Consider the following 21662-nt stretch of genomic DNA (forward strand, 5'->3'; position numbering starts at 1 on the left):
CACCTTAAGCACTGCACTGCAGAGATGCAGCTCACGCTTGAGCGGCGAGTGTCGCGGGATTCGCCCGCGCGGCAACCTCGCGTGCTCTCCGGCCTCAGAGTAGCGTCTTGCACAAGAAACCAGACGAACGGTTGCGGCAGGACACTGCCTCTGAATTTCCTTGAATTGGAGCGAAAGCAGCTGTCTGGTTTTCTACAAGTTGAATGAATGGCTGCCCCTCCTCTCACATCGTAGATCCCGACGCGGCATGGTGTCTTGTTCCGGTGCCGCTGCAACCGCTGCAACAAGACCAGACAGCAGTGTCTCGTCGATTCCACTGGAGTACGCCAGGCTTCTGCTTTTCGCCCGGTTAGTTGGCTGCAGATTCGACAGTAAATTCGGCGGAGCGATTCACTTTGCGTGGCGAGAGCAGAGTCAACCTATGTGCGTGCTTTTGCTTCGAGTCCTTCATCTCTCCATTGCCCATTGGTAGCATGTGTGGCACGCGTAACCTGCCCGATGATTCACCGGGGGACAGAGCTACACGAACCAGGAGCCAAAACACGATTCACATATCCTGTAGGTCTCCATTTCACGTCGGTCATAGATCGAAGTGTGCCGCAGAGTCACGTTGCACGTCACCGTCCGCACCAGCAGCAGCAGCGCGGTTTCACTGCGGCTAAGCGCATCCGCCCGAGAGGAGCGAAACGCCGCTCTGATGCGTCACACTGCACTGATTCATTTCCTAGAGACGGTGGATTTCTGGATTCATTCGCGTATTGGTGAAGGAGCAACATGACGTGTTAGCTCGTATTCTGTTGCGGGCAACTGAAGAGGTAACGACGTGATGTGCTGTCAAGACAGGGGAGTGGCTGTATGACGCCAGATCGTGCGGTCTCCTTTGGCACTGGACCTCATTCTACAGCTTATTGACAACAGGACTGGAGTATGTGACCTCAAACTCAAATACTCAGGAAATTAGTGATACTGTACAGCGGCTTCGAACACATCAGTGCTTCTCTAAGTCGTTCGCGCAGCGGTCCTATTGCACATGTCGTGTAGTATTCCTAGAAACGAAACAACGGAGGTGTCTAGCGAAAGCCAGCCGAAAGAAAATTTACGAAGACAAACAGGAAACAGATGGATACACCGCTCGGCCAAGTCTGACGTCGGACCGGACTGGAGAAAATACGCTGTCTACCGTGGTCATGCAGCGGAGTCTGCTTGGAGTTTCTTGTCTTCCATGTGAACGATACACGTGTCAGCTTTCGGTTAAGGGCCGCCTACGTACGGTCCGCAAGGGCCCCTGTTTTCTGTTCTCGCCACGGACAGCCCTGTGCCCGGTTTGGGTGTCCAGATGGCTGTGAATTGGTGATCAGATGTTTTCAGAGCAAGGTATCGACGCATACGCCGATCGCTGGGGATCTACAGACAAATGCATGGTCCATTTACTGAACAAGCTATCCCACGACGGGACGCAACTCGAGTGGCATATGCTCACTCACAGCGGCAGATGACAATAACAGGATCTGCCCATATGTGCGTTGCAACTCAAACGCATACCAAACTGAAGCACCTCAACGGCAGCAGACCTTACAGGCCGCTGATGCTCCTGAAAAAACCCAACACATGAAATGAAGTGTAAGAAGGGCTAACACAGCGGATATGACTACCCATGTGTTTTACTGTGACAAATGGTCCCTCACATACGCTCCCACAATAGGTGCGCCTACACAAGATCTCCCGTGTGGAAGACGTCGCTACTTAAAAAGTACCTCTTGGCTGAAACGCTTCAGCTGCTACAAACGCAGAGTCACAAGGACTCAGATCCCTAAGTAGAGCAACCCCAACGCAGTGGGCACTGGAACCCAGGCGGAAGCCACCCATCGAGCTGGCGCGGCTCCCTCTTGGTCTTGCTCCTCTGGAGCGTGGTCACCCTTCACAGCAATTTTGAGGATACACATCCTCGCCTGGTTCCTGAAATCAGCCCTGGCCATCCACTTATTTTCGGCTGGGAGGCTGCACTTGTAGTACAGGTCCTTGTCTTCGAATCGGGGCGAATTAATCCTGAGCGTGAAGCTTGTCGCTTCGTCGACAATGACTCGAGTGACCTCGGCATCACTCCAGAAAGCCGACAAATTCTTGCGGGTTTTGCATGTCGTATCAATACAGAACTGGTTCGTCGTCGCTATGGGCGTCATCCAGAGGTCCTTGTCTCTGCCACAGCTGAAATCTAGGGTCTTGCTATCCGACGCGAGTGTGAGCTCCATGATATATACCTTATCACCTTCAGGGGCTCTCGGCTGACAGATATGCCCTGGGGGCGCGAAGATTCCATGCTGTCCCTTGGTGCCTTGAACTGTGATTTTAACAGTGCACTTCTTCTCTCCCTCTGACTCTCTCCTCTTCAGCACCGGCGTTACCCCGGAACCCGCTGGAGTTTCGCACCGAAAATAGAGGATCCTTCCCGACGGAGGCTTCGGCTTCACAGTCAACGTGTAGGTTTGTACTCCCTCCTGCTCGCGGTCCAAACTTGCTCCAGTACAAGCCTCGTCCAAGTTCTGTTCTTCTTCCCCATCTGGCTTTACAAAGACTTTCTCTGCATCTGGCTTCAGCACAGTCATGCCTGGACCACACTTAAAGGAAATTTTCTCTGCATTTGGCTCGAGAACGAGGTCGAGAGATTCTTTGTCAGTCTCATTCTCTGAACCGCATACTCTCACTTGAGGAGTGTCTGTCGCTCTATCTGCAAGGGGTTGGTCGGCGTAGATTCCCTGCGACCCCAAGAGTACGAAAATCACACATGTGGTGGAAGCCGCGAGACTAGTCGCGCGAATGCCAACCGGAAGCATTTTTACGAAAGTCCAGGTGTGGTGGCGATCCCGCTTTAAGGCACCGAGTTCGACCAGGGTGATTGAGCCCCGCACAACAAAGGGCCCACGGGTCCAAGTCCCGGTCAACACGCCAACCTCAGGAGAACACAAACGCACATGCCTAACAGTGTGATAAAATGTCGAAATAGGTCAGGTTTGGGCGCCGTGCACAAGACTTCTTTGCCCTTTGGCTCACAGACAGAACAGGAAGGGCCCAACTGCGAGCCCGGAACATGTCCACCCTGCCTTGCATGCCCCCGTCCGTCTACCAAGAAGCGAAGCCGGTATGCCGCGTGTCAAGCGTGCCCTAGTGCTCGGGGCCTGCCAGATAAAAGATCAAATGATCGCGTCCGAAGCAGGAGGCTCGTAGCGCCTGCCTGTTTTGTTTTTGTCGTGGGATCTACAGGCTCTCCGTATGCGTGGCAAATAGAGCGCGGAGAGACTGAAATCAACCCGTGTCTTGACAGAGGGCGGCGTTTGAGAAGCTGGCTCGAAGCCACGTCGCTCTGCACCCACAACATAAGGTATGATGTGTGCAACCTGTTTTTTTCCTTATGAAATGCTCCGTATTTAGGTGTAGCAGAGTTTTTTCACTACCCGTGGCTCCCCTCGCTTCGTCAGACGGACTTCGCGTCCGTGTGAGTGAACTGACTGATCGATGGCAGCGTGAGGAACAGAAACTGCCGCCGAAACAGATCAAAAGAGGGAACGCGGACAGCTGCCGCTCGAAGTCCCCTGCTGAATTGCGGAGGGGGGGTCACATGTCGACCTTCCCTACATGGCAGTAAATGCTGTAGAGAGGAATTCGGCATACATATATTCCAACGCTGTGGACTCGTCTCAACGAACAACAGTTTGAGCGCGGATTTCTTCACAGGCTGCGGAGGGTTCGTTTTCAACTTGCAGAAAATGCTGTGGATGGATTGTCGAGTACTGCAGATGCGTGTGATTTTCGGCGCTTCCGTTTCATGCTGATGTCTCAGTAGAGTGCGTGCTACCCAGAGTGTCACGAGTGGGGCAGCTGCTCCAATTCAGTTAACGGGATGAGAGAGAGTACATTCAGCAAGCTACTAACGCGTTAGCCTGTTCGCTTAGGACACACAACACAGTGTGCCGAATTTCAGATGCGCTGCTAGACGACAGCTACGGAGCATGGGCTCCGAATATGTCAAAATCGGTACAGCGGAAGCACGTGTAAAGCGTAGTGTCGGACTTCTCACAGAAGTCTTGTAGGCTGCGTCACGGGTACGCCTCCCCGATGTGCCTACATGCAAACACTCGTGCGTTCCTTTGCTCCCCTCGTGGCTTCGCGGAGAACGGGCTCTCGCTACCGGCGTCGCCGACAACTGCAGGACTACGGGTTCACCGGACAAAGGGCGCAGCGCGTTCCGAACCTCGTCTGTGAGGTCTATATGAATCTTCTGGGGAGGATATCCTCAACCTTAACACTGAACAGAAGGAAATGGTCTAAAAAAGACGGGTAAATATGTTGATGCACGTTTGCCGCAAATTCTGGCAAAAGGCACGAACCCAGCTACCGTATCCCGCGAGACATCCTACTGGCGAAATCGGAATATCAGCCAACGAGCGCTCACTCATAGACGCGCGCCAGAAAGAGGTAGTGTCACGCGGCGTTGCTATGGGCTCCACAACGAAAAATGTCTGGTGTGGAAAGACGCTGCACACCTTCCAACCTTACTCATCCAACACATGTAAAAACGGGTCACACCCTATGTCACATCCAGGTGGAAAAGAGACCCAGCATGATCTGCACGCCCAGACAAGACGTCACGGCCATCCACGGAGCTGCTAATGACGTCTCGCCGGACTTCACTGTGATCTTGAGGACACAGCTCTTCTCCTTGCCAGTTGCACCATCCTCCTCCACCTTGGTTTTGTTACTTGCGGGCACGCTGCATTTGTAGTAGATATCCTTGTCCTCCTTGCGCTCCGACCTGATGCTGAGCGTGTAACTCGTCGCAGCACCAGAGCCTGCCGTCGTCAGTGCAGCGTCACTCCAGACCGAGGAGAGCTCTTTCTGCTCCTGGCAGCCCTCATCCGCGCAAAACTTCTTCAGGCTCGTCGCAGGAGTGAGCTGTGCGCCTGCTTCGTTACCGCAACTGAAGTCGATGCTTTGCTTGTCCGCCTCGAGGGTCAACTCCTTAACGCTTGTGGAGTCTTTTCCCGTTTCCTTCGGGACGCAGATGTGTGCGTCGGGGACGACTGTCGCAGGACTGACACCCTTGACAGTTATCTTAACGATGCAGTCCTGCGTCACCCCGGCTTGCGAACCACGTGTGTGCACTGCGAGAGACTTCTGTGATTCACACTTGTAGTACAGGCTCGTGTCTCTGGACGGCCTCTGGCTCACGGTCAATATGTACTTCTTCTCCGAAGACGTTGGGCGCTGAAGTTGCACGCCCGGGCACACCTGCAACAGTGTTTGTGGATCGTTGCAGTCATCATTCACGAACACTTTCCCCTCCTCTGGTTGCAGCCCCGCCGTTTCATCTTTGCACTTGAACGAAATGGCTTCCATATGAGGCTCGAGATTCACCTCGAGCATCTTTTCCCTCTCCGTAAACTTCGTCGGATCACAGATGTTTTCGGCGGTTGTTACCTGTCCCTCCACCTCAGGAGTGTCATCGTCGTGGGACGCCGTCGCTGCAACCACGACTACGGCAAGGCAAATGGAGAAAAGAACTCCAAAGCCCATGAGACGATGACGGACTGTCATCATTTTCGAGATCTCACAAATGCACGCTCAAAAAAGCTCCGGCACTGCAGCCACTGCACAATATAGCAATTTAGGAGTGAGATTTCATGGCGCTCCGCAAGACCCCCTTGCCCACCCGGTACATGCGAGCTTCAAGGGCCCTGCTCTGAGCGCCGATGGTGTCTTCGAGCCGGGCGTACTTTCGCGTCCTGTCGGTCCCCCTACCGCCCGCGATGGCGGCATGAATGTCGTCCAGCACATCCTTGTGTTTAGGAACCGTCCATGGAAAGCCTTCTTTTAAAGGGCACGTTGTGAGTCACCGATCCTCATTGGATATGTATATGGCGCCTTACACAGTCAACCTGAGGTGCTCTCTGTATGCATGCTGGGTGCTACGCCTCAAAATTGCACTCCCTCCGTGTCTTGCATCGCCGATCTGTTTATTTCAGCATTGGCCGCGCATGTGTGGCTTTGCCCCCAGTGAGGCATGGTGAACTATCACATTTGTCCGAAAAGACTTGCAAAGAGCCAAAGGACGTTGTTTTTTTCTTGGGTTGTCTTTCCGCACGGGCTTCGCGTCCGTATGAGGATGTGTGCCCCCTTAATTGCCACGAATGCGAGAAAGAGGGACGGAAGCGCGCTGTTGAAGATATTAGAACTAGTCAGGGTTCGCGCATCCAACCAAGACCAGTACCAATTTAGGGCGAAAAAACGCCGTTTTCAACTACTACAGATTCTAATCTTTCTAGGACGTAAGGATAGTGTCCTGGTCACATACGGAAACCGGACACCATGTTGTGCTTTGGCATTCATTTCAAGCCCGGTACTACGGCCGCAGCAGTTCACGCTGACGCCAATTTCAACGCAATGGACGCGTTTAAGAAGCTGAGCTCAAGAGTTTCACGCAAACAGCAGTTCAACGTTCGCCACCCGGCTGCCCACTTCACCTTGTATACGATTTCACTCGCATTTAGTCGCGAATTCGGCTTATCTGACACTGCCACTGACGCATCTGGTTGCAACCAGCATAGCGGGAAACGGGGAAACCGTTAGGATCATCTTGGGTCCAGATTTACCGACCTCTGGCAAACGGCTGCTGATAGCGGGTCAGGGTACCAAGACGCAAAAAGTGAGTTTTTCGGAAGAGGCGTAATCAACTGCACAAACAAGGAACGACCCGATGATCAGAAAAGGGACGCAGCTACGGTGAAACGTGTGCTCTCAAGCTAACGTTAAACGAGCCCAGAAAGCCTCCTCCTTCGGACGACCAACCAAGAAAAAGCAAGCCATAGCGTGGCAACAGAAACAATGCCGCGCGGTCTATGAAGATCCTTCTAGATGAGGGAGCAAGGCCTAACACTGGGGTCAAAGGCACATTGTTTCGCTGAAATCGTTACTGCAGCACCCCAAGCCGAAAAGCGGCCGCGCTGCATCGTCCGCATGATGAGAGCATCGACATAGTTTATTCAACTGATCAACGAGAATACGACATCTTTTCTGACATCTAGAGGTACTGTTGCAAGTTTAGGGGGAGGTGCAGACCCCTTCTCAAGGAAAATAGAGGAATGGGCACACTCCCACACACTAGATGTAAAGGAGACCGAGCATGATCTAACCGACAAGGCAAGCAGGCAAAGCCATGCACGCTGGCGCCGACGACGACTCATCGGACTTGACGGTTTTCTTGAGCACACAACTCTTTTCCTGGCTGGTCGCCTCAGCTTGCTGTTTCTCAGTTTGTCGCTCCACGGGAGTATCTACTACTCATGTCTTCGGACCGGTCCGACATGATGCTAAGCGTGTAACTCATCACAGCACCAGAGCCTGCCGTCGTCAGTGCAGCATCAGTGCGTACCGAGGAGAGCTCTTTCTGGTCATTGCAGCCCTCATCCGCGCAAAACTTATTCAGATTCGCCGCAGGAGTGAGCTTTGTGTCTTTCTGTTTGCCGCACCTGAAATCAATGCTCTGCATGCCCCCGCCAAGCGTCACTTGCCTCAGATTCACTGAATCGCCTGTCTGTTCTTTCGGACGCAGATGCGTGCAGCGGCGACGATGACTGTAGGCCTGACGGCCTTGACAGTTATCTTGATGATGCACTCATTTTTCTTCACGTCGACTTCGGGATATGGCGTTATCACGTTGTAACCTTGCTCTACTTCACAGTTGTAGTACAGGAACTTGTCGTCGGACGGCCTCGGGCTCAGGTAATGTGTAGATATTTTGGGGGGTCTCCTTCCGGTCTAGTTCAGCGCCGGCACACGCCGTCGACAGGGGCAGTTTTTTGCTGTTGTCACAGCCTTCTGTCGTAAACACCTCTTGGACATTTGACTTCAGCGCTTTCAACTGATCCGGACACTTGAACGAGAGGCTTTTCGTCCAGGCTTGAGAACCAAGTCAAGCCACTTTTGTTCTCCGGTAATCTTGGTCGGGTCGCAGACGTTGTTGACGGGCCGGCCCTTCTCTGAGAGACATCAAGATCCTCAGCGGAGGTCATCTGGCGCTCAGCTACAAGGGCAAGAAGAGTGGAGAAAAAGGCTCAGACCATGGTGTAACGGCTGAGTGCACTCTTTTTGGAAGCAGCACGGATGCACGCGCACCAGCGTGCACTACGGCTGCCAAAAGAACTACAGGAGAATACGGGAGCCCCGTCAGGGCGACTGCGGACACAAAATGTATCCAAAAAATACGGCGCTCGATGGAGTCAAGAACCTGTTTGTGCCAAAATACGAGCTTCTCTTGTTGACTTCCATGAAAAGGAATAGAAAGGCATCGTCTCCCGTTCCTATCACGCAAGGGCACAGCACGCCAGCATGTCGTCGACCCGCCTCCGGCGTGCGAGCGGCAATGCAGATCATCCAGCCTTTCGGTCTCTGAATTGTTCTCGCGGATCGATGAAAAAACCAGCACCCTGGGAGTATCTGAACCTAGCTGGACTCTTCCTTTAGCACTCTGATCCAGAGAACCCCACATGCCCAGGATCTAGTGTTTTGTCTCCACGGCTTTCATGCACCACATCGGAAAATGTAACCTTCCCGTGTCTTGTAGAATTGCCCGTAGAGTGCATGAAGACAGTCGCGGAGGCACGACGCCAGGTACGATGCATGCCGATACAAAGCGATTCGTTGGTTTGTATTTATCCTTCTGGGACAGCGAACTCTCTGTTCGGAGCTGGTCAATGCTATGTGCGGAGATTCGCGAACAGAGCAGATTCGTGCCGGTTCTGTGGTGCCCTCTGCACGGCCGTGTGAACACTATGCTGGTCGGTGTCGGTCTGAACAGTACAAAACTGGAGGAAACGACTCGTAATCACGCCCTGGCAGGAATCAGAAACATCTACTAAAGACTGACTAACCGCGCGGCGGTCTAGGGGCTGAGTTGAAATTGTTTCCCGGCTACCCCCTCTTTCCGGCGTCATTTCTTCACAGCCCTGACTGCGTTCGACGGCTGTTAATGCCAGAAGTGACACACGGGAGGCAGCTGTAAAACTGGAATAGACCTCTCAAATGCGTGAGCTGTCCCGCTGTGTCTTGTACGTACGATGTCTAAGAGATGTCACTTGTCATTCCGTATGACCCAGAGACTTGAGCGACGCCTGCCTGTGCAAAAGTACATGTGAGGGGCAGCGCCGACGCCTGTTTCTCGATCTGCTATATTCTTTGTTGACTGACAGCCTATTGAAGAGCGGTCGACTTGGGTACGAGACAACTAGAGTGCCTTAATACTTTCGCTGGTCAAAATCCACTTCAAGGAACTGCACGTTCCTACTATGCCTGGCGGGGACGAAGTGCGGCCGTGCCTTCAGTGATAAGCGACACCCGCACGTGGCGTTGGCGCAGCCAGAAATACGACATTTTACCCCCCTGTCGATCAAAGCACCGTCCAGAGTCTGGCGATACCACGGGCCGTTGCCGCGAAAGACGGTTTTTGGAAGGATACTCGCAGGTCGTTCTAACCGGCGAAGCATGGACTGCTCCCTGTCATCCTAATAACCACCATCGAAGCGCTATTGAGTACAGGGATCACTGTTTCACATCCAGAACGAAAGCAAACCCAGCAGTATCTGCCCGAAAACACAAGAAGTCACAGCCACCCATGCAGCTGCTAATGACGTCTCGCCGGACTTCACTGTGATCTTGAGGACACAGCTCTTCTCCTTGCCAGTTGCACCATCCTCCTCCACCTTGGTTTTGTTACTTGCGGGCACGCTGCATTTGTAGTAGATATCCTTGTCCTCCTTGCGCTCCGACCTGATGCTGAGCGTGTAACTCGTCGCAGCACCAGAGCCTGCCGTCGTCAGTGCAGCGTCACTCCAGACCGAGGAGAGCTCTTTCTGCTCCTGGCAGCCCTCATCCGCGCAAAACTTCTTCAGGCTCGTCGCAGGAGTGAGCTGTGCGCCTGCTTCGTTACCGCAACTGAAGTCGATGCTTTGCTTGTCCGCCTCGAGGGTCAACTCCTTAACGCTTGTGGAGTCTTTTCCCGTTTCCTTCGGGACGCAGATGTGTGCGGCGGGGACGACTGTCGCAGGACTGACACCCTTGACAGTTATCTTAACGATGCAGTCCTTCTGCGTCACCCCGGCTTGCGAACCACGTGTGTGCGCTGCGAGAGACTCCTGTGATTCACACTTGTAGTATAAGAGCTTGTCTTGTGGCGGTTTCCGGCTAACAGTCAATTTGTACGTCCTTTGCGACACCAGGGAACGATCCAGGCGCGCACCAGGACACGCCGCTGATAGGGATTGATGCGACCCGCAATCCTCTCTCGTAAAGACGTTGTCCTGTTCTGGCTTGAGCGCTGTCAGACCCTCTCCACACGCGAATGTTAGGCTCTGCGCCTGAGTCTCGAGTACCAAATCGAGCGGCTTCTTCCCTGTATTACCATCCTGCGAATTGCAGATTTTATCCTGCGTGGCGCCCACAGGGTTATCCCCGTAGGACGCTCTCGGTGCAACAACGACGAGAAAAAGACATATGGAGAAGAAAAGTCCAAATCCCGTGAGATGGCAGCGGAGTATCCTCATTTTCAAGAAAAAACAGGAACAAACGCATCAACGGAACCTCGGGACAACGATGTTCAGTCACCAGTCAAGCCGTGGCACAAAACAAGGGCTTGAAGTGTTAGCCCATGGGCACACAAAGAAAAGGGCTAAAACAGGACTTTGCCTGCGTCAAACTTTAGCGTTTTGTGGAATTCCACATATATGCCTTGCGTGTCCGATTGCAAGACAGACTAAAGACACGGTCGGAAGCCGCAATCATTAGTGTCTGCGCTCCGAGCCCGTGCATGCAGCGGTAGACCGGGGTCGACAAAGCCTTCCAGGGCGTCGACGGTGCCAGTTCCGTTGCTATTACAAGAAGCGAATCAGCCTGTATGAGTGAATGGAACCGCCAAGACTATCCGGTCAAATCCTTTGTCCTGAGAACCGCAGATCGTCGGCATGCCTCGGTGCGCTTCCAGCTGCTACGTCCATGCGCCCTACAACTTCGAAAGTCCCTTTTCGGCTTCTGGGGCGGTTCCTTGTACCGTCTGCTTGCGTGCCATTGTGTCGAGTACTCCTGAGCAACTCTGCCGTTGGCGGACTGTCGCTGCCTCTCTGAGAGAATCTCACCTCACGCAGGTACCTGCTTTTGACTCAACAGCTCAACCTCCGTTGTGGCGCCTGGCAGCTGTGCAGACTCGGTGCCTTCCACAGGGGTCTCTGAACAGAGAATGAATCATGAAGCCGAACGCAGAAGGCGCCGAGTGAATAAAAGGCCCAGGAAAAAGCGCTATTGCGCCTCGACGTAACGTGGTCCGGCGCCGAGTGTGCGCATGGATATTAGATGTCGAGCGTCATAGCGGAGACAACTCTGAGACTCAGGACCACGCAGAGCCTTGCATGGTAACTCATACAATCTCAATGCAAGAAGGAAACTATCTGTGTGCCTTCGTTTGTAATCCTGTCAGGCGTACATGGCAGTGACTCGTGGCACACGAGCCAGTGTGGCGATGGGTTACAAACGAAGTGAAGACGACGAGGATGAACCGGTGTGCGCGCCTGAAAGTTTGGTGGATAGTACCTTAAACGGATTCATTGCAAAATGAGCTAAAACAAATGAATGTGGAGTTAGTGCGTTGGCCAGGGTCGCATACAAGTAATAGAACAAGATGTCCTACCTGAAAGACTTCCTTAATATCGGTACGCTAGTAAAACCAACTCACAAGACACGTTGCTGAGTATGTGACGGGACATGCCGAAATGGGGCGAAAACAAGTCGAGATCTCGGACTGCAAAGAGAACACACGAGACGTATAACACGCTAAGTGGCGGACTCTGCAACGGCATAATTCATTTAGACCGACGTCAACCCACCCCTCCACAGGGAAAATGCAGGGACGAGCACACTCTCACATCTAGAGGTAAAGGAGACCGAGCATGATCTGACCGACAAGGCAAGCAGACAAAGCCATCCACGCTGGTGCCAACGACAACTCATCGGACTTGACGGTGATCTTGAGCACACAACTCTTTTCCTGGCTGGTCGCCTCAGCTTGTTGTTTCTCAGTTTGTTGCTCCACGGGAGCGCTGCACTTGTAGTAGATACTCTTGTCCTCGGACCGCTCCGACTTGACGCTAAGCGTGTAACTCGTCGCATCGCCTGCCGTCGACTCTGTCAACGCCGCATCAGACCACACCGTGGAGAGATCCTTCTGGTCCTGGCAGCCCTCATCCGCGCAAAACTTATTCAGATTCGCCGCAGGAGTGAGCTGTGTGTTTGCCTGTTTGCCGCAACTGAAATCGATGCTCTGCTTGTCCCCCTCCAGTGTCAACTCCTTAACGTTTCTGGAGTCTTTTCCCGTTTCCTTCGGGACGCAGATGTGTGCGGCGGGGACGACTGTCGCAGGACCGACCCCCTTCACTGTTATCTTGACGATGCATTCCTTCCCGGCAACAAGTTCTTCCCCGCCCTTCGCTCGAGATGGCGTTGCTTCACACTTGTAGTAGAGGACCTTGTCTTGGGTCGGCTTCGTGCTCAGGGTCAGGCTGTACGTGTCCTGTGCAGCCTGTTTCCGATCGAGTTTCGCACCCGGGCACGCCTCTGTCAGGGCCTGCTTCTGGTCGCATTTTTCGGTCTGGAACACGTAGTCTTCTTCTGGCTTCAGTGTTTTCAAAGCGGCCGCGCACTTGAACGAAATGTTGTCCATCTCAGGTTTGACTTCCAAGTCAAGCCACTTTTTCTCCCCTGTGTACACCTTCGGATCGCAGACATTCTCGGTGCTTGTGTCTGTACTGCTCGGACCAAGGCTGTCGGCGCGGGATGCCTTCGGTGCGACAAGAACCAATCCGAGGCAGATGAAGAAGAAGACTCCAAGCCCCATGGTGTAGCGACTGTCTGTCTTCATTTTCGAAGAACCACAGATGCACGCACACCAGCCTGCAAACTAGAAATCGCCAGCCGTGCCACCAACAGCACTCCAGGGGAATACGAAGGACCCGTCAACGCAACTGCAGACCCAAAGTGCAGCCAACAAATACGGTACTCGATGGAGGCAAGGAATTTTTTCACCAGGGTACGAGCGTCCCTTGCTGATGCAAAGAAAAGAAATTTAAGGCGGCACTGTCGCCCACTCCAATCATGTGTGGTCGTCGAACGCTTGCATGCCATCGGCCCACCTCCGGGGGGCGTGAGGCTGCGCGGATCATCCAGCATACCAGCCTCGGAATTGTTCTCGAGAATCGATGAAAACACCACTCTGTGGGTGACTGAAGAGAATTGGACCCTTCTGTCAGCGCCTTAGTCCACCAACTCGATATGCTCAAGATTCCGCGTTTTGTCTCCGCGACTGTCTCCATGCATTAGGCCGGAAAATGTGACCTTTCTGTGTCTTGTAGAATTGCGAATGGAGCGCATGGAGACAGTCGAGGAGGTGCGGCGCCAGACACGGAGCATCGCGAGCCGAGATGACTCACACTAAACTGTGCTGGTTCTTTAGAGCCCTGTTTCCGAGCTGATGAATCCGGTATGCGATGATTTCATATTCACGCCCCTTCTATGGTGCCCTCTGCACTGCCGTCGGAAAACCACGCTGGGTCGGCGTCCGCGCTAAGAGTACGAAATTAGTGAAGGAGACACTCGAAATCGAACCCCGGCAGAAATCAGAGAAATCTGGATTAGGCTAGCTTATCGGACGGCGGTCTGGGGACTCAGTTGAAACGCCGGCCTACGCTGTAGTTCCAGTCTCGCCACTTGACATCACAAAGTGTGTTCGGGATCGGCTGATGTCGGGAGAGACACATCGAAGATGTCCGTGTATACTGAAAACGACATCTCACCCTCATGAATATCACTATATGTGATCTGCGTACCGACCCGATTCCGATAGCTGACTGGTTTCATTCGTCATTCCTTGCGTCGCGGAACACGTGAGTTACGAGCACCTCAAACAGTACATTAAGGGGGAAGTACTGACGCGCGTTTTTCGATCTGGTGCATTTTTATTCAACCACATCTCGCTGCAGCGTGTTTGATCGGGTGAAAGACCACCAGAGTGCCCATATATTTTCGTTAACAGAAACCAACTCAGAAGAGGACGCGCGTTCATACTAAGTTCGACAGAGTAATGTTGGCAAGCTGAATGCCATGTGCGCCCTCACAGCGGCGTCAGGATAGCCATAAATGGGACAGCTGGCCCCCCACTCGTTCAAAATCACTGCTCAAGGTCTGATAACGCAGTGGCCTCTGCCGCGAGAAACGGTTAGTAGACAGAAACTCGTGGGTTGTAGTGTCCGCCGATGTTCAGACTGTTCCCTGCCATCGCATCCACGACTAACAAAAAACAATCGAATACGGTTACCAGTGTCTATCATTTAGAACGAAAGGAGGCCCAGTATGATCTGCCCGACAAGACAAGACGAAACCGCCATCAACGCAGCTGCTAATGACGTCTCGCCAGACTTCACTGTGATCTTGAGGACACAGCTCTTCTCCTTGCCAGTTGCACCATCCTCCTCCACCTTGGTTTTGTTACTTGCGGGCACGCTGCATTTGTAGTAGATATCCTTGTCCTCCTTGCGCTCCGACCTGATGCTGAGCGTGTAACTCGTCGCAGCACCAGAGCCTGCCGTCGTCAGTGCAGCGTCACTCCAGACCGAGGAGAGCTCTTTCTGCTCCTGGCAGCCCTCATCCGTGCAAAACTTCTTCAGGCTCGTCGCAGGAGTGAGCTGTGCGCCTGCTTCGTTACCGCAACTGAAGTCGATGCTTTGCTTGTCCGCCTCAAGGGTCACTTCCTTCAGGTTCACTGAATCGTCTGTCTGTTCCTTCGGATCGCAGATGTGGGCGGTAGGGACGATGGTGGCAGGACTGACGCCCTTGACAGTTATCTTAACGATGCAGTCCTTTTTTTCGGACTGCGGATTCCCGAAACTTCCGCCGCCTCCGACTCGGGGTGCGGACACATTTGCTGCTTTGCACTTGAAATACAAGTGCGTGTCTTGGGCTGGCTTCGTGTTGACCTTCAAAGTGTGCGTCTCCGTGGGGGATGTGCCTCGCTCTAGGCTCGCAGTGGCGCACGCCTGCGTGAGTTGCTGTGAGATGCTGCAGATCTCGTCCACGAACACCTGATTTTCTGCTGGCTCGAGCGCTGTCGAATCAGCCGCACATTTGAACGAAATGCTCGTCGCCTTAGGTTCGAGAATCAAAGGAAGAATCTTTTTGTCCTCCCGAATCTCGTTCGCATTGCAGGTACGCTCGGTGTCTGGGGCCACACTAGGATTGCTGTCGTGATCGCAGTGAGCTCCTTTCGGCGCCACAGCTACCAGGGCAAGACAAACGGAGAAGAACCTCCCCAAAACCGATAACCGACGACGTAGTGTACTCATTTTCGAAAACCTACAGACACGCGCGTATGTACAGACACTACCCTCGACCCCTCTGCAGACGCCAATCGAACTCGGAGCGGCGAGATTTGGATCTCGTCAGACCGCCCCGTACCTACCGCGGAATAATCTAAGAGCCAGAGTGTGTGAGAGAAGAAAAAGTGGTCCTTAGAGCCCCTCCTCGCAGGCGTGCACGACAAATAACAATCGTAGTCGCGCAAGCTTCGCGTATGTCCACGCGTCGGAGCCTGCATGCGCCAGACTCGCCTGCCGAACATTCCAGACTGCGGCCCGCATTCAGCGTGCCCATCCCGTGCTGGATTTACCCAGCTGAGTCAATGCAGATAGCATGGCACAAATTCTGGCAGTGGACTGTTCCGGGCTTCCTTTTCTCGAAAGCATGAGCTTCTTCCTGTGCCCTGCATCTGCGCGTGTCTGCAGCTGCTTTGTTGCGCAGTGCCTCTGCAAAACGGCCTCGAGTGTCTTGTACGTTATTTTACCTGGTGGCCGCTGCGGACCCTTGGCCATGTGCTTTTGCGCGGAAGTGCTGATTCGAGCAAACGCTTGGGAGCGGCCTTTTAGCGAGGCTAGTACGAGCTTCCCACTCTCCAATTTGACTTCTCATCAGAATGCGAAATCGGGTCCGTTCCAAAAGCGTCAGACAGGAACGACCCCCTCGCGAAATCGACAGCGGAAAGGATCGGAAGTGGTGGTGATAGGCAGGCCACCGGGCCTCCAGTCTTGTGGCGAAGTCAATAGAGCGCGCCTATCAAACCGTATTTCAGTTTCCACTGGCGGAGAGGATTCGCCGCGTACGGATCGCGGGAATGCCAGATGAGGCGCGGGAGAAGTCTAGAAAGCTGAGGGCTAACATGTAGCTGCGCACGATGCCTCACCTGTCTGTCTAGCCAGTCTCCTTACACGCAAATCGTTGTACATTTTCGCCCGTAAATCACGGAGAGACTGGCTGCAGCTCCGAGATCACGGCCACGTTTGTCAGTTAACATGACAACGGTGAAATCAAAAACGGGTGGGACTCCTCCCGTCCCCGCTAACGAGGTTCAGCAGGCAATACACGGAAACAGTTTTGATACAGCAAGAGACAGTAGAAGACCGCAGCAACGTGGGTCGTGGCAAAAACCGACACGCAAACCCGCACAGAAGGGCAGAGGCTGGTTAGGCAAGAAACGCAATTACAAGGACATGCATGGTATCCAGATGCTGTTAGGATAGTTGGCTCACAAGCAAATCTCATTCCACATCTCTAGATTTAAAAACATGCTCTAGCGCGGTCCCATCTAGATGCAGAAGAGACCGAGCATGATCTGCCCGAGAAGACAAGACGACACAGCCATCCACGCTGGTGCCGAGGACGACTCATCCGACTTGACCGTAATTTTGAGGAAACAACTCTTCTCCATGCTGTCCGCCCCATCCTTCGGTTTCTCCGCTGGATCCTTCACAGGAATACTGCATTTGTAGTAGATATTTTTGTCCTCCTTGCGCTCCGACCTGATGCTGAGCGTGTAACTCGTCGCAGCACCAGAGCCTGCCGTCGTCAGTGCAGCATCACTCCAGACCGAGGAGAGCTCTTTCTGCTCCTGGCAGCCCTCATCCGCGCAAAACTTCTTCAGGCTCGTCGCAGGAGTGAGCTGTGCGCCTGCTTCGTTACCGCAACTGAAGTCGATGCTTTGCTTGTCCGCCTCAAGGGTCACTTCCTTCAGGTTCACTGAATCGTCTGTCTGTTCCTTCGGATCGCAGATGTGGACGGGAGGGACGATGGTGGCAGGACTGACGCCCTTGACAGTTATCTTAACGATGCAGTCCTTCTGCGTCACACCGGTGTCCGAACCGCGTGTCTGCACTGTGGGAGGTTTCTGTGATTCACACTTGTAGTAAAAGAACCTGTCCTCCGACGGCCTCGGGCTGACGGTTAATGTAAACTTTTTCGGCGCGCCTGCCGGACGTTCTAGTTGCGCTCCAGGGCACGCCTTCGACAGGAGGGTTTTGGGGTCCGAACAGTCCTCGGTCGTAAACACGTCGTTCCCATCTGGCTTCAGTTCTATCGACTCCTCTTTACATTTGAACGCAATGCTTTTCATCTCAGGCTTGAGAACCAAATCAAGCCACTGCTTTCCTCCTTCGACCAGCTGCGCCGGGTCACACACGTGTTCGGTGATTTGGCTTGCGCCGGGCGAGACATCATCGGCGTAGGTCGCCGTTGGCGCTCCAGCCACGAGGGCAAGGAAAATGGAGAAAAAAGCTCCAAAGGCCACGACACAACGACCGCCTCCAGCCATTTTTGCCGAACCACAGATGCACGCGGACCAGGCGACCCTCGAAACCACCAGGGATACTACTACTGCAGAAGTCCAAAACCGCTCCAGGGGAATGTGAGAGACCCGTCAGGTCAACAGCAGACAAACGAAATGCACCACAAAAAACACGGCATATGACGAAGCTAAAAGTCGCCTTTTGCGGGCGTCCCTTGTTGACGCAGCTGCAAATAAAGAAGTTAGAAAGGCACTGTTAACCATCATGTCTGGGCACCGCGCGCACGCAGGTCGCTAGGGCGCCTCCTTGGGGTCCTGGGGCTGTGCAGATCATCCAGCTTATCATTTTCTGAATTGTTCTCAAGACTCGATGAAAGGCAGCACCATGTGAGCTACTGAACTGACTCGACCCTTCTGGCGGCACGTTGGCCCAGACAACCGGATATCGTCAGGATCCAGTATTTTGTCTCCGTGACTGTCCTCATTCATTATGCCGGGGAAACTCGACGTTTCTGTGTCTTGTACAGTTGCCCCTGGAGTGGACGAAGACAGTCGTGGAAGCTTGACGGCAGACACGGAGCGCCCAGAACCGAATCGCCGCAGATTGATTTTTCCCGAAGTGCCAAAGCGAACAGGACAGGTGCATGCCGATTCGGTGCTGATATACACTGTCGTGTCACCACTACGCTGAATCAGTGTCCGGCGCAAGCTTGGACAGAGGGACTCGAAATCTAAACACGACAAACCAGAACATACACTGACGAATAGGGCAGTCGTCTCGGGACTGAGTTGTCCTTGTTCGCTTGGGCTCTATTCCAGTCTCCCTTCTTGATAGCAATAAGTGTGTTCGGGATCGAAGGGACACATCAGAGGCATCTGTGAAACCGACAATGACGTTTGGCACGCATGAAGTGTCACTATATATCATCTGCGTACTGTCCCGATTCCGACATCTGACAGGTTTCGCTCGTCATTCCTTGAGTCAGGGAAGCGTGAGTTACGGGCACCTACGCGAATAGTACAGTGATGGGCAATCGCTGACGGGTGTTTCCATCTGATCCATTTTTGTGTGAACGGCGGCCCATCGCAGCGTCCGTCATCCAGTAGAAGACAACCAGAGCGTCTAGATATATTCGTTGACGGAAACCCACTCACAAGTAAACGCACGTTCCTATCCGCCCGACCGAGACAGACGCAGACCCGTCTTTTCAGTGACTTGTGCGCTTTCACAATGGCATGAGCATCGCCGGAAAGGGGACACCTCGCCGACCGGTCGACCAAAATACGGTTTAAGTATATTGATCCAATGGCCGTTGCGGCGGAAAACCGTTAGTAGAAAGAAGCACGTAGGCTGTAGGATCCACCAGCGTATAAACCACTCCCTGCCACCACATTCACTACCAGCTTTACGCTAAAAAATACAAGGACCAGCCACTCACATCTAGAGGTTAAGGAGACCCAGCACGACTTGCCCGATCAGACAGGAAGTCAGAGTCATCCAAGCAGCTGCTGATGACGTGTCCCCGGACTTCACGGTGATTTTGAGGACACATGCCTTTTCCTGTCTGGCCCCCTCGTCATCATGCACCTCAGTTTTTTCATTTGCCGGAATGCTGCACTTGTAGTAGATACTCTTGTCCTCGGACCGCTCCGACTTGACGCTAAGCGTGTAACTCGTCGCATCGCCTGCCGTCGACTCTGTCAACGCCGCATCGGACCACACCGTGGAGAGATCCTTCTGGTCCTGGCAGCCCTCATCCGCGCAAAACTTATTCAGATTCGCCGCAGGAGTGAGCTGTGTGTTTGCCTGTTTGCCGCAACTGAAATCGATGCTCTGCTTGTCCCCCTCCAGTGTCAACTCCTTAACGTTTCTGGAGTCTTTTCCCGTTTCCTTCGGGACGCAGATGTGTGCGGCGGGGACGACTGTCGCAGGACCGACCCCCTTCACTGTTATCTTGATGATGCATTCCGTTTTCTGTGCGTCGACTTTGAATCCTAACGCTTCCATGCTGGGAGAATCCGCGGACTGACACTTGTAGTAAAACACTTTGTCCTGGGGAGGCCTCGGGTTTACAGTTAATGTATGCTTCGTCGCCCCGGCTACTGAACGCTCTAGTTTCGCGCCAGCGCACGCCGTCGACAGAGGGGTCTGGTGGTCTTCTTTACATTCCTCGGTCGTGAACACCTTGTCCCCTTCGGGTTTTAGCGCTTTCAGGTCCTCCTTACATCCGAACGATATATTTGTCATCTCAGGTTTGAGAACTAAATCCAACCATTGTTTGTCCTTAATCTGGGTTGGGTCGCAAGTTTCTCCGGCCGTCTGGTCTGCCTCTTGCGCGCCTGCTTCGTCACCGGCGAGCGATGCCCTTGGCGCCCCAGCTGCAAGGGAAACAAAAAGGGAGAATAAAACTCCACATGCCAAGAAACGACGGCAGGCAGTACTCATTTTCAAAAAATCACAGATCCAGGCGAAGCAACCGCCCGTAGAGATCAGCAGACCGTGTAACACTCTTAACACAATTGCATCAAGGGAATTTGAGGTTCGTCAGGTCAGTTGCAGCCACAGAGTAAACTCGCCGAACGAAACTTTTGATGGCATCCAGAAGCAAACTTCCGAAACCTTTCAAGGGGGTCTTTTGTGTCTGGATTACAAAGAGCGAACTCAGCAGGCCATGAATGGCTCTCAGCCTGTGTCTTTGTGTTGGCGAACCCGCATGCGCGGAACAACCCGCCCAGGGGGGGGGCCTCAAGGGTGATTGGTACGGGGCTCATGTGTAGGACTCCCCCAGCATCGTCCAGCAGAACTTTCTCCAGGACACTCTTCTACATTCGGAATGCTGATTCGGGTATATTGCGCACCTCTCTTCCATTTTGTCAGCGCTGAGTAACACCAGATGCTCACAGGTCTGGCCGTGATCGTGTGTGGGCGGGTCGCTCATGGTGAATGAATGACTCTTTCTTGTACAGCTGGATCATGTTACAGGACTCTACAGGCCTTCAGGCGCATAGAGTTGCATAGCATGATCGGAGACAAGCCTCCCTGGCTTGAAACCCTCAGTGTACTGGGGCACCATCGTGTACTGAGTACAGGGAACGCATGTAGGGTGGAGCAAAACACTGCAAGAAAGTAAGCAGCGGCGCGTGCACACCTTTGTGCGGACCCTCAGTGAAGACACGCATCTGACATTGAACAAGATGAATACACGAGAGAGCAGCTTCGTGCAGCGACAGAGGGGCGACTCGAGTCAAGCGAGGAAGACCGCGATGCACGCCGACAGCAGTGAACACCCTTTCAGCGATCAACGCAGTGCAGCTCGGCTGCATATTTCTACACATGCCTAGCATCCGCGTCTCTCCTGTGTATTGCATTGATATGTCTCCTACGCCAAAAAAAATATAAACGTGTACATATATATTGTTACCAGTCTACTCGTAAAATCATCGGCTTCCTCATTACGCTTGCCGACGAGTCAGGCCGACACGGACCTCTGGGGATAAAAAACAGATTGACGTGCTTGGTCTGGGCTACCATAATTGGCGAGGGGACGATTAGATTACTCGCCTTGGACCGGGGGAAGCAAGGACCCACGAGGTCATTTAAGGAACCCAAAACCAGCGAAATACGTGCCTTGAAAAGCGCAATGTAAGAGTTTCGCATGGGGACATTCGTGCTCGAATCAATTCCAGCTCGCTGACTGATAAGGGAATTGATCATTGCAGCATACGGAACGAAACGCCGAGGTGTCTGATTTGATTCCATGTCGTCAGTGTGCGACGCACAGGCAAGTCTACCTGCCCGCCTTCCGCCTTTGTTGCCTGCTAGACCCTAGGCTTTGGGCCTGCTCTATCATCTCCTGCCCGACATTTCCCACCCTCCATGGGACCTACCAGCCGGGTGCGCTGCTTTTTTTCTCTCTCATGATTATTAGTGTGTCCTCATCCCTCCCTCACTTTATCAGCTGAA

General features: G+C 53.3%; 7 protein-coding genes across 7 annotated transcripts; all 7 read right to left on the reverse strand.

Annotated features, from left to right (window-relative positions):
• Nucleotides 1-1802: 1802 nt before the first annotated feature.
• BESB_034150 (uncharacterized protein) lies at nt 1803-2831 on the reverse strand (the record flags this gene model as incomplete). The annotated part of the gene is made up of 1 exon (XM_029362001.1): nt 1803-2831. One exon carries the CDS (start codon nt 2829-2831, stop codon nt 1803-1805), a length of 1029 nt encoding a protein of 342 aa, XP_029220966.1.
• A 1756-nt stretch (nt 2832-4587) lies between these two features.
• Nucleotides 4588-5592, reverse strand: BESB_034160 (uncharacterized protein; the record flags this gene model as incomplete). The annotated part of the gene is made up of 1 exon (XM_029362002.1): nt 4588-5592. The coding sequence occupies one exon, from the start codon at nt 5590-5592 to the stop codon at nt 4588-4590; it is 1005 nt and encodes a 334-aa protein (XP_029220967.1).
• Nucleotides 5593-9596: 4004 nt separating this feature from the next.
• On the reverse strand, nt 9597-10589 carry BESB_034170 (uncharacterized protein; the record flags this gene model as incomplete). The annotated part of the gene is made up of 1 exon (XM_029362003.1): nt 9597-10589. The coding sequence occupies one exon, from the start codon at nt 10587-10589 to the stop codon at nt 9597-9599; it is 993 nt and encodes a 330-aa protein (XP_029220968.1).
• Nucleotides 10590-11962: 1373 nt separating this feature from the next.
• BESB_034180 (uncharacterized protein) lies at nt 11963-12952 on the reverse strand (the record flags this gene model as incomplete). Its single annotated transcript, XM_029362004.1, has 1 exon — nt 11963-12952. The coding sequence occupies one exon, from the start codon at nt 12950-12952 to the stop codon at nt 11963-11965; it is 990 nt and encodes a 329-aa protein (XP_029220969.1).
• Nucleotides 12953-14417: 1465 nt separating this feature from the next.
• BESB_034190 (SAG-related sequence) lies at nt 14418-15428 on the reverse strand (the record flags this gene model as incomplete). Its single annotated transcript, XM_029362005.1, has 1 exon — nt 14418-15428. The coding sequence occupies one exon, from the start codon at nt 15426-15428 to the stop codon at nt 14418-14420; it is 1011 nt and encodes a 336-aa protein (XP_029220970.1).
• Nucleotides 15429-16723: 1295 nt separating this feature from the next.
• Nucleotides 16724-17725, reverse strand: BESB_034200 (SAG-related sequence; the record flags this gene model as incomplete). Its single annotated transcript, XM_029362006.1, has 1 exon — nt 16724-17725. The coding sequence occupies one exon, from the start codon at nt 17723-17725 to the stop codon at nt 16724-16726; it is 1002 nt and encodes a 333-aa protein (XP_029220971.1).
• Nucleotides 17726-19139: 1414 nt separating this feature from the next.
• Nucleotides 19140-21413, reverse strand: BESB_034210 (uncharacterized protein; the record flags this gene model as incomplete). The annotated part of the gene is made up of 2 exons (XM_029362007.1): nt 19140-20077; nt 21185-21413. The coding sequence occupies 2 exons, from the start codon at nt 21411-21413 to the stop codon at nt 19140-19142; spliced, it is 1167 nt and encodes a 388-aa protein (XP_029220972.1).
• Between the last annotated feature and the right edge of the window lie 249 nt (nt 21414-21662).

This window comes from Besnoitia besnoiti, chromosome II (genome assembly GCF_002563875.1).
Source record: "Besnoitia besnoiti strain Bb-Ger1 chromosome II, whole genome shotgun sequence".
Taxonomy (NCBI): Eukaryota; Apicomplexa; class Conoidasida; order Eucoccidiorida; family Sarcocystidae; genus Besnoitia; species Besnoitia besnoiti.